At 43.8% G+C, this 12,730-nt stretch overlaps 1 protein-coding gene across 1 annotated transcript; it reads left to right on the top strand.

Annotated features, from left to right (window-relative positions):
- Positions 1–1,142: 1,142 nt before the first annotated feature.
- Positions 1,143–12,553, top strand: LOC143768648 (fish-egg lectin-like). Its single transcript, XM_077257292.1, has 4 exons — positions 1,143–1,313; positions 2,371–2,598; positions 3,016–3,349; positions 12,272–12,553. The coding sequence occupies exons 1-4, from the start codon at positions 1,199–1,201 to the stop codon at positions 12,417–12,419; spliced, it is 825 nt and encodes a 274-aa protein (XP_077113407.1). The 5' UTR covers positions 1,143–1,198; the 3' UTR covers positions 12,420–12,553.
- Positions 12,554–12,730: the final 177 nt, after the last annotated feature.

Genomic DNA, 12,730 nt, shown 5'->3' with positions numbered 1-12,730 from the left:
GCGTCATTACAATCTATAGCCCCGTTAGCGGGGGGTTTAGACGTATGGCCCAACGGGTCCACCGAACGCAATGTGAAACCTCTCTTATTTAGGTGGGCCAGATGAACCTTAATTATTTTTCCTTTTTGTGCCTTGTTTTGGCCCTTGGTGTTATTTAGCTAAAACTCAGCCTTCTCCGCAGTTGTGGGTAGAAAGGAATTCTCCGCCCGAACAGTATAAAGTAGATATCACAGGAGGCTCTTTTGACTCTACGTCTACGTTCACATTAGCATTCGGCGCCGCAGCGTCGGGCGCCGCAGCGTCGCCGCATGCGTCATGCGCCCCTATATTTAACATGGGGGCACATGGACATGCGTTGTGCTGCGTTGTGCGACGCATGTGTTTTTTTTGGCCGCAAGCGTTGGGCGCAGAGAACGCAGCAAGTTGCATTTTTTTTGCGTCCAACTTTCGGCGAAAAAGGACGCATGCGTCGCAAAACGCAGCGTTTTTGTTTGCGTTGTGCGTTGCGTCGCCGACGCAGCGGCGCACAACGCAAATGTGAACGTAGCCTACATATGACCCCGGGCTAAATAGTCTTTATTTACCTAGAAATCAGAAAGGGCCAACAAAGACGATCGTTATCTCCTTCCTTGTCCTTCTGACCTATAGTGAGGGGATTGCAGTGTAAGGAGGGGTCTTATATAAATTGTAAGGAGTTTTGTAGCTTGGACATTCCCTGACTCCATCTCTGGTCACCATGAGCTTCATCCTCGGTCTGATCCTGTTGTGTGCAGGAGCCTCCGCTGTAAGGGTATGTGCACACGTCAGGATTTCTTGCAGAAATTTCCTGAAGAAAACCGGAAATTTTCTGCAAGAAATCCGCATTTCTTTTTTTGCGTTTTTTTTCTGTTTTTTTTCGCGTTTTTTTAGCATTCTGCAAGCGTAATTAGCTTGCAGAATGCTAAAGTTTTCCAAGCGATCTGTAGCATCGCTTGGAAAACTGACTGATAGCGTTTGACAAGTGTGACCAACTTTTTACTATAGATGCTGCTTATGCAGCATCTATAGTAAAAGATAGAATGTTTAAAAATAATAAAAAAAATAAAAAAAATGCTTATACTCACCCGCAGACAGCCGATCTCCTCACCGGCGTCCGTTCCGTATAGATGGTGTGTGCGCGCAGGACCTTCCATGACGTCGCGGTCACGTGAGCGGTCACATGACCGCTCACGACCAATCACAAGACAGTGACGTCATCGGCAGGTCCTTCACCGCACACCAGCTACAGGAACCGAAGCGGCAGCATGCAGCTGAGAGGCGGGAAGACATCGAAGGTGAGTATATCACTATTTTTTATTTTAATTCTTATTTTTTGACCACTTATATGGTGCCCAGTCCGTGGAGGAGAGTCTCCTCTCCTCCACCCTGGGTACCAACCGCACATAATCTGCTTACTTCCCGCATGGTGTGCACAGCCCCGTGCGGGAAGTAAGCAGATCAATGCACTCCTAGGTGTGCGGAATCCCCTGCAATTCCGCATTTTAATGAACATGTTGCTTTTTTTTCCGCGATGCGATTTTTCCGCGGAAAAAAAGGCTACATTTGCACAAGAAATGCGGAATACACTGAAAATAATGGGAGGCATATGTTAGCGTTTTTTTCGCATTTTTATCACGTTTTTATAGCGAAAAAACGCGAAAAAAACGCGAAAAATACTGAACGTGTGCACATGGCCTAAATGCCAGTAAGACCTTCTTCTTCTATCATATATCTACCTTCATCCAAGTAGACTTGTCCTAGTTTTATGGGGGGGTGTAGACATTAAGAGTTTTTGAAAACTTTATCCAAAATTTTTTGCACTTTCTATATTCTTGTTTCAATTCCATTTGCACCTTTTTTTTTTTAACTTTTTTGTGTTTTTCCCCCATTTTTCATGTTTGCCCTATTCCAATTTCACATTTGTTATATTATTTTCGCCATTGTTGATGGGGAATTTGGGGTTCCCACTTAATTTCAACTTTTGATTAATCAATTATGACTTTTAAAAAGTGATACATTTTTTTTCCCTCCGATCCAACCCTGGAGGAATGAAATGTTTTGCAACTTTTTAGCGGAACATGTAAATTTTTGCACTAGAAAGGCACGAAAAAGATTAAAGACAAAATGAGCATTTTTGATTTGGTGCAAAATTCACAAACGGCATACACCATTTTGAAAAATTTGGTGCAAAAAGAAATCAATGAGTAACACAAGACATTAAAAAGAAAAAATCCTTAAAAAAAACCCCTCAATAATAAATCTGACCCGTAGTGTTATATTTGGACTAAAATCATAAATCATAATGCAAAAGTATTTTTTTAAACTTTTTTTCTTATTTTTATTTTGCTCCAGAATTTCAGTGTATTCGAGTTCCTGGAACTCTGAAACAGATCGATGCCGGTGCTGGTCAAGTTTATGGTGTGAATGATGCTGGAAACATCTTCTCCTTTGTTAATAACATCTGGCAACAAGTTCCCGGGCAGCTCGTCCATGTGTCGGTGGGACCCGCCGGAGTCTGGGGAGTCAATAATGCCAGTATCGTCTTCAGATTTCAAAACAATCAGTGGAAGTCTGTAACAGGTACATTTGGGGTTCAGTCAATTGTCAAGATGCCTAAAGTGCCTTAGGCCAATCTGCCAAGAATCGGGTAGTGAAACTCAATCATGCTCAATTCTTTTCCCCAAACATCTTCTTTGGTGGCCTTCTGTACATATTAGATGATCAGCTGGTCCCAGCAAAATTGGCATCTCCAGCCAACAGCAAATTCATGTGAAAAAGGGCCTGTAGGCTGAAGCTTTGGGGTTGAGGAACCTTCTATTCCTATACCCAGGCACCTATGTTACCAGCTCCTTGTTGGTGGGTAGGGTGACTGGATGACGTCTTCAAGTCAACAAGTCTCAACCTCCTGCCACATCCGAGCGTAACAATGCTGTACATATATATAGTTGTCCTATAGCCTCTATAATTTCTGCTTTCTTCCATTGTTGATATATTCAGGACTCTTGAAGCAGGTGGACGCCGGCGGTAATATATTTCTGAGTGGAGTGGACAACCAGAATTGCGTCTTTTGCTTGAGGCAGAGTTGTACATCTTCAAAGGCTTCAATGGTGACATTCACCAAGCTGGATGGCAGCCTGAAATATTACAGCTGTGGACCTTTCGGTTGTTGGGGTGTTAATAGCGGAAACAATATCTTTTTCCGCCAAAATGTGACCCCCGATGTATGCGAAGGAAGTCAATGGCAGCAGATTGACGGCAAACTCGTAAAGTTGGAGGTCGGCACAGATGGATCGGTCTATGGAGTCAATCATCTAGGAACGGCTTTCAGAAGGTAAGTCCTTGACGCGTTAATTTTTGAGTAGCATGCTTCGCCCCATTAGACCGCACTGAGCTGCTGCAGCTTCTATTTCTATTTTTCTAGATTTAACATTTTAAAATGGTCTTCCCATTATTAGCTCATATGGATGATTCGTAAGGGAACCCAAAACTTGCTCATCAAAGCAATGGGTGGTAGATTTTCTAAACGGGAGTCGAGAAGGGGACAACCATAAAGTCGCCCATTGGTCACACAAATATGTTGTGCCCTAGGGGAGCTAGTTAATGACCATAAACCCTTTAAAACAAACCTGGGCAAAGTGTGGCCTGAAGCCCGGAGTGGAAAAGTCGAAGGGCCATACGTGTAGGCTGCATTTTGCCCAGGTTTGTTTTAGAGGGTTTATGGTCATTAACCTCTTTCTGATCCAGTCTAGGCCACTGACTGACACCACCAATACAGTGGCTGCACCATGCCCGTCCACTGCAACATTCAAATATCTGTGCTATGTGCAGATATTGGCGAATATGTTGGTGGAGGATGGAGCCGCAGGTTCCTTCTTCCACCAATCAGCATGTGCGACTGAGACAGCAGGTGCAATGGTGTCACTACATCGCTTCGGTACAGCAGAGACTGGAGACTGAGACTGGAGCAGAACACCAGGGGAGCGGAAGAGAGATGATTTGTTTGTGTATGGGATGTGCACTTGTATATAGGAGGCTATGTGAGGGTCCATACTGTATATAGAGAGGTTATGTGGAGGCTCATACTGTATTTAGGAGGCTATGTGGTGGCTCATATTGTATTTATGAGGCTATTTGGTGGCTCATACTGTGTATAGAGGTTATGTGGGGCTCATACTGTGTATAGAAAGGTTATATGGCGGCTCATATTGTATTTAAGAGTCTGTGGGAGCTCATACTGTATATAGGAAACCATGTGGGGCTCATAGTGTATATAGGAGGCTATGTGGGAGCTCATACTGTATATAGGGAGGCTATGTGAGGGCTCATACTGTATATAGGAGGCTATGTGGGGCTTATACTGTATATAGAGAGGCTATGTGGAGCTCATACTGTATATAGGAGGCTATGTGGGGTTAATACTGTATATGGAAGGCTATGTGGAGCTCATACTGTATATAGGAGGCTATGTGGGGCTCATACTGTGTATGGGAGGCTATGTGGGGCTCATGCTGTGTATAGGAGGCTATATGAGGCTCATGCTGTATATATAAGGCTATGTGGGGCTCATACTGTATATAGGAGGCTATGTGGGGCTAATACTGTATATAGAAGGCTATGTGGAGCTCATACTGTATCTAGGAGACTATGTGGGGCTAATACTGTATATAGGAGGCTATGTGGAGCTTATACTGTGTATAGGAAGCTATGTGGGGCTAATACTGTATATAGGAGGCTACGTGGAGCTAATACTAATACTGTATATAGGAGGCTATGTGGGGCTAACACTGTATATAGGAGGCTAAGTGGAGCTCATACTGTATATAAGAGGCTATGTGGGGCTCATACTGTATATAGGAGGCTATGTGGGGCTAATACTGTATATAGGAGGCTATATGGAGCTCATACTGTATATAGGAGGCTAGTGGGGCTCATATTGTATATAGGAGGCTATGTGGGGCTAATACTGTATATAGGAGGCTATGTGAGCTAATACTGTATATAGAAGGCTATGTGGAGCTCAGACTGTATATAGGAGGCTATGTGGAGCTCATACTGTATATAGGAGGCTATGTGGGGCTCATGCTGTGTATAGGAGGCTATATGAGGCTCATACTGTATATATAAGGCTATGTGGGGCTCATACTGTCCATAGGAGGCTATGTGGGGCTCATACTGTGTATACAGAGGCTATGTGAGGGCTCATACTGTGTATAGGAGGCTATGTGGGGCTAATACTGTATATAGGAGGCTATGTGGAGCTAATACTGTATATAGGAGGCTATGTGGGGCAAATACTGTATATAGGAGGCTATATGGAGCTCATACTGTATATAGGAGGCGATGTGGGGCTAATACTGTATATAGGAGGCTATGTGGGGCTAATACTGTATATAGGAGGCTATATGGAGCTCAAACTGTATATAGGAGGCTAGTGGGGCTCATACTGTATATAGGAGGCTATCTGGGGCTAATACTGTATATAGGAGGCTATGTGGGGCTAATACTGTATATAGAAGGCTATGTGGAGCTCATACTGTATATAGGAGGCTATGTGGAGCTCATACTGTATATAGGAGGCTATGTGGGGTCATACTGTGTATAGGAGGCTATGTGGGGCTCATACTGTGTATAGGAGGCTATGTGAGGCTCATACTGTATATAGGAGGCTATGTGGGGCTCATACTGTGTATAGAGAGGCTATGTGTGGGCTCATACTGTATATAGGAGGCTATGTGGGGCTAATACTGTATATAGGAGGCTCTGTGGGGCTAGTACTGTATATAGAAGGCTATGTGGAGCTCATACTGTATATAGGGGGGCTATGTGGGGCTAATACTGTATATAGGAGGCTATGTGGGGCTCACTGTGTATAGGAGGCTATGTGGGGCTCATGCTGTGTATAGGAGGCTATATGAGGCTCATACTGTATATATAAGGCTATGTGGGGCTCATACTGTATATAGGAGGCTATGTGGGGCTCATACTGTGTATAGAGAGGCTATGTGAGGGCTCATACTGTATATAGGAGGCTATGTGGGGCTAATATTGTATATAGGAGGCTATGTGGAGCTCATACTGTATATAGGGGGCTATGTGGGGCTAATACTGTATTTAGGAGGCTATGTGGAGCTAATACTGTATATAGGAGGCTATGTATGGCTAATACTGTATATAGGAGGCTAAGTGGAGCTCATACTGTATATAGGCTATGTGGGGCTCATACTGTATATAGGAGGCTATGTGGGGCTAATACTGTATATAGGAGGCTATGTGGGGCTAATACTGTATATAGAAGGCTATGTGGAGCTCATACTGTATATAGGGGGGCTATGTGGGGCTAATACTGTATATAGGAGGCTATGTGGAGCTTATACTGTACATAGGAGGCTATGTGGGGCTAATACTGTGTATAGGAGGCTATATGGAGCTCATACTGTATAAAGGAGGCTAGTGGGGCTCATACTGTATATAGGAGGCTATTTGGGGCTCATACTGTATATAGGAGGCTATGTGGGGCTAATACTGTATATAGGAGGCTATGTGGAGCTCATACTGTATATAGGAGGCTATGTGGGGCTCATACTGTGTATAGGAGGCTATGTGGGGCTCATGCTGTGTATAGGAGGCTATATGAGGCTCATACTGTATATATAAGGCTATGTGGGGCTCATACTGTATATAGGAGGCTATGTGGGGCTCATACTGTATATAGGAGGCTATGTGGGGCTAATACTGTATATAGAAGGCTATGTGGAGCTCATACTGTATCTAGGAGGCTATGTGGGGCTAATACTGTATATAGGAGGCTATGTGGGGCTAATACTGTGTATAGGAGGCTATATGGAGCTCATACTGTATAAAGGAGGCTAGTGGGGCTCATACTGTATATAGGAGGCTATTTGGGGCTCATACTGTATATAGGAGGCTATGTGGGGCTAATACTGTATATAGGAGGCTATGTGGAGCTCATACTGTATATAGGAGGCTATGTGGGGCTCATACTGTGTATAGGAGGCTATGTGGGGCTCATGCTGTGTATAGGAGGCTATATGAGGCTCATACTGTATATATAAGGCTATGTGGGGCTCATACTGTATATAGGAGGCTATGTGGGGCTCATACTGTATATAGGAGGCTATGTGGGGCTAATACTGTATATAGAAGGCTATGTGGAGCTCATACTGTATCTAGGAGGCTATGTGGGGCTAATACTGTATATAGGAGGCTATGTGGAGCTTATACTGTGTATAGGAAGCTATGTGGGGCTAATACTGTATATAGGAGGCTACGTGGAGCTAATACTGTATATAGGAGGCTATGTGGGGCTAATACTGTATATAGGAGGCTATGTGGGGCTAATACTGTATATAGGAGGCTATGTGGGGCTAATACTGTGTATAGGAGGCTATATGGAGCTCATACTGTATAAAGGAGGCTAGTGGGGCTCATACTGTATATAGGAGGCTATTTGGGGCTCATACTGTATATAGGAGGCTATGTGGGGCTAATACTGTATATAGGAGGCTATGTGGAGCTCATACTGTATATAGGAGGCTATGTGGGGCTCATACTGTGTATAGGAGGCTATGTGGGGCTCATGCTGTGTATAGGAGGCTATATGAGGCTCATACTGTATATATAAGGCTATGTGGGGCTCATACTGTATATAGGAGGCTATGTGGGGCTCATACTGTATATAGGAGGCTATGTGGGGCTAATACTGTATATAGAAGGCTATGTGGAGCTCATACTGTATCTAGGAGGCTATGTGGGGCTAATACTGTATATAGGAGGCTATGTGGAGCTTATACTGTGTATAGGAAGCTATGTGGGGCTAATACTGTATATAGGAGGCTACGTGGAGCTAATACTGTATATAGGAGGCTATGTGGGGCTAATACTGTATATAGGAGGCTAAGTGGAGCTCATACTGTATATAAGAGGCTATGTGGGGCTCATACTGTATATAGGAGGCTATGTGGGGCTAATACTGTATATAGGAGGCTATATGGAGCTCATACTGTATATAGGAGGCTAGTGGGGCTCATATTGTATATAGGAGGCTATGTGGGGCTAATACTGTATATAGGAGGCTATGTGAGCTAATACTGTATATAGAAGGCTATGTGGAGCTCAGACTGTATATAGGAGGCTATGTGGAGCTCATACTGTATATAGGAGGCTATGTGGGGCTCATGCTGTGTATAGGAGGCTATATGAGGCTCATACTGTATATATAAGGCTATGTGGGGCTCATACTGTCCATAGGAGGCTATGTGGGGCTCATACTGTGTATACAGAGGCTATGTGAGGGCTCATACTGTGTATAGGAGGCTATGTGGGGCTAATACTGTATATAGGAGGCTATGTGGAGCTAATACTGTATATAGGAGGCTATGTGGGGCAAATACTGTATATAGGAGGCTATATGGAGCTCATACTGTATATAGGAGGCGATGTGGGGCTAATACTGTATATAGGAGGCTATGTGGGGCTAATACTGTATATAGGAGGCTATATGGAGCTCAAACTGTATATAGGAGGCTAGTGGGGCTCATACTGTATATAGGAGGCTATCTGGGGCTAATACTGTATATAGGAGGCTATGTGGAGCTCATACTGTATATAGGAGGCTATGTGGAGCTCATACTGTATATAGGAGGCTATGTGGGGTCATACTGTGTATAGGAGGCTATGTGGGGCTCATACTGTGTATAGGAGGCTATGTGAGGCTCATACTGTATATAGGAGGCTATGTGGGGCTCATACTGTGTATAGAGAGGCTATGTGTGGGCTCATACTGTATATAGGAGGCTATGTGGGGCTAATACTGTATATAGGAGGCTCTGTGGGGCTAGTACTGTATATAGAAGGCTATGTGGATCTCATACTGTATATAGGGGGGCTATGTGGGGCTAATACTGTATATAGGAGGCTATGTGGGGCTCACTGTGTATAGGAGGCTATGTGGGGCTCATGCTGTGTATAGGAGGCTATATGAGGCTCATACTGTATATATAAGGCTATGTGGGGCTCATACTGTATATAGGAGGCTATGTGGGGCTCATACTGTGTATAGAGAGGCTATGTGAGGGCTCATACTGTATATAGGATGCTATGTGGGGCTAATATTGTATATAGGAGGCTATGTGGAGCTCATACTGTATATAGGGGCTATGTGGGGCTAATACTGTATTTAGGAGGCTATGTGGAGCTAATACTGTATATAGGAGGCTATGTGTGGCTAATACTATATATAGGAGGCTAAGTGGAGCTCATACTGTATATAGGCTATGTGGGGCTCATACTGTATATAGGAGGCTATGTGGGGCTAATACTGTATATAGGAGGCTATGTGGGGCTAATACTGTATATAGAAGGCTATGTGGAGCTCATACTGTATATAGGGGGGCTATGTGGGGCTAATACTGTATATAGGAGGCTATGTGGAGCTTATACTGTATATAGGAAGCTATGTGGGGCTAATACTGTATATAGGAGGCTATGTGGGGCTCATACTGTACATAGGAGGCTATGTGGGGCTAATACTGTATATAGGAGGCTATGTGGGGCTAATACTGTATATAGGAGGCTATGTGGGGCTAATACTGTGTATAGGAGGCTATATGGAGCTCATACTGTATAAAGGAGGCTAGTGGGGCTCATACTGTATATAGGAGGCTATTTGGGGCTCATACTGTATATAGGAGGCTATGTGGGGCTAATACTGTATATAGGAGGCTATGTGGAGCTCATACTGTATATAGGAGGCTATGTGGGGCTCATACTGTGTATAGGAGGCTATGTGGGGCTCATGCTGTGTATAGGAGGCTATATGAGGCTCATACTGTATATATAAGGCTATGTGGGGCTCATACTGTATATAGGAGGCTATGTGGGGCTCATACTGTGTATAGGAGGCTATGTGGGGCTCATGCTGTGTATAGGAGGCTATATGAGGCTCATACTGTATATATAAGGCTATGTGGGGCTCATACTGTACATAGGAGGCTATGTGGAGCTCATACTGTATATAGGAGGCTATGTGGGGCTCATACTGTGTATAGGAGGCTATGTGGGGTTCATGCTGTGTATAGGAGGCTATATGAGGCTCATACTGTATATATAAGGCTATGTGGGGCTCATACTGTATATAGGAGGCTATGTGGGGCTCATACTGTGTATAGAGAGGCTATGTGAGGGCTCATACTGTATATAGGAGGCTATGTGGGGCTAATACTGTATATAGGAGGCTATGTGGAGCTCATACTGTATATAGGGGGCTATGTGGGGCTAATACTGTATTTAGGAGGCTATGTGGAGCTAATACTGTATATAGGAGGCTATGTGTGGCTAATACTGTATATAGGAGGCTAAGTGGAGCTCATACTGTATATGGCTATGTGGGGCTCATACTGTATATAGGAGGCTATGTGGGGCTAATACTGTATAGGAGGCTATGTGGGGCTAATACTGTATATAGAAGGCTATGTGGAGCTCATACTGTATATAGGGGGGCTATGTGGGGCTAATACTGTATATAGGAGGCTATGTGGAGCTTATACTGTATATAGGAAGCTATGTGGGGCTAATACTGTATATAGGAGGCTATGTGGGGCTCATACTGTACATAGGAGGCTATGTGGGGCTAATACTGTATATAGGAGGCTATGTGGGGCTAATACTGTATATAGGAGGCTATGTGGGGCTAATACTGTGTATAGGAGGCTATATGGAGCTCATACTGTATAAAGGAGGCTAGTGGGGCTCATACTGTATATAGGAGGCTATTTGGGGCTCATACTGTATATAGGAGGCTATGTGGGGCTAATACTGTATATAGGAGGCTATGTGGAGCTCATACTGTATATAGGAGGCTATGTGGGGCTCATACTGTGTATAGGAGGCTATGTGGGGCTCATGCTGTGTATAGGAGGCTATATGAGGCTCATACTGTATATATAAGGCTATGTGGGGCTCATACTGTATATAGGAGGCTATGTGGGGCTCATACTGTGTATAGGAGGCTATGTGGGGCTCATGCTGTGTATAGGAGGCTATATGAGGCTCATACTGTATATATAAGGCTATGTGGGGCTCATACTGTACATAGGAGGCTATGTGGAGCTCATACTGTATATAGGAGGCTATGTGGGGCTCATACTGTGTATAGGAGGCTATGTGGGGTTCATGCTGTGTATAGGAGGCTATATGAGGCTCATACTGTATATATAAGGCTATGTGGGGCTCATACTGTATATAGGAGGCTATGTGGGGCTCATACTGTGTATAGAGTGGCTATGTGAGGGCTCATACTGTATATAGGAGGCTATGTGGGGCTAATACTGTATATAGGAGGCTATGTGGGGCTAATACTGTATATATAGAAGGCTATGTGGAGCTCATACTGTATCTAGGAGGCTATGTGGAGCTCATACTGCATATAGGAGGCTATGTGGGCCTAATACTGTATATAGGAGGCTATGTGGGGCTCATACTGTGTATAGGAGGCTATGTGGAGCTCATACTGTATATAGGAGGCTATGTGGGGCTAATACTGTATATAGGAGGCTATGTGGGGCTAATACTGTATATAGGAGGCTATGTGGGGCTAATACTGTATATAGAAGGCTATGTGGACCTTGTACTGTATATAGGAGGCTATGTGAGGCTCATACTGTGTATAGAGAGGCTATGTGGGGCTCATACTGTATATAGGAGGCTATGTGAAGGCTCATACTATATATAGGAGGCTATGTGGGGCTCATACTATATATAGGAGGCTATGTGGGGCTAATACTGTATAAAGGAGGCTATGTGGGGCTAATACTGTATATAGGAGGCTATGTGGAGCTCATACTGTATATAAGAGGCTATGTGGGGCTAATACTGTATATAGGAGGCTATGTGGGGCTAATACTGTATATAGGAGGCTATGTGGAGCTCATACTGTATATAAGAGGCTATGTGAAGGCTCATACTATATATAGGAGGCTATGTGGGACTCATACTGTATATAGGAGGCTATGTGGGGCTAATACTGTATATAGGAGGCTATGTGGGGCTAATACTGTATATAGGAGGCTATGTGGAGCTCATACTGTATATAAGAGGCTATGTGGGGCTAATATTGTATATAGGAGGCTATGTGGGGGGAAATTAATTGCCCACCCCTGCCCTAGAATATTTGTTTCCTGTTTCATTGGACCGTTTTGCTCCATATCTTTACCATTGACAATCTTCTTTCTTCTAGGGAAGGCATCTCTGCCGTGACCCCAACTGGCACATCATGGAGTGCTCTACATTTCTCTTTTAAATACAAGCATGTCACTTACGATGCCGGACTCCTGTGGCTTCTGACTGAGACCGGAGTCATTCATAGGTGCTATAATGAAAACTAAATCGACCCCCATAAAACTGAAGACCTAAAAAAATCCACTCTTATTTTTTTATCAAATAGAATTCCGTGTTCAAATATCTTCTTTTTAAAAAAAAAAAAAAAAAGCTTTCAGTAAATTTCAATAAAGTTTCAGATAAAAAATGATTGTTTTCTCTTACTAAACGCATCACATAGAAACAGCAATACACTTAAAGGGGTTTCCTCCCCAAAACAGTACGGCATATTCATCAGTTGCCCCCTATTGCTAATATCAGGTGGAATCATCAGGTGGAGATTAAATGTCAAGGTGGTCTATGAAAACTGCCTTCCAGA

The sequence above is a fragment of the Ranitomeya variabilis genome, chromosome 4, assembly GCF_051348905.1.
Source record: "Ranitomeya variabilis isolate aRanVar5 chromosome 4, aRanVar5.hap1, whole genome shotgun sequence".
NCBI lineage: Eukaryota > Metazoa > Chordata > Amphibia > Anura > Dendrobatidae > Ranitomeya > Ranitomeya variabilis.
The sequence above is the reverse complement of the archived record's forward strand: the minus strand, read 5'-3'. Positions and strand labels throughout refer to the sequence as shown.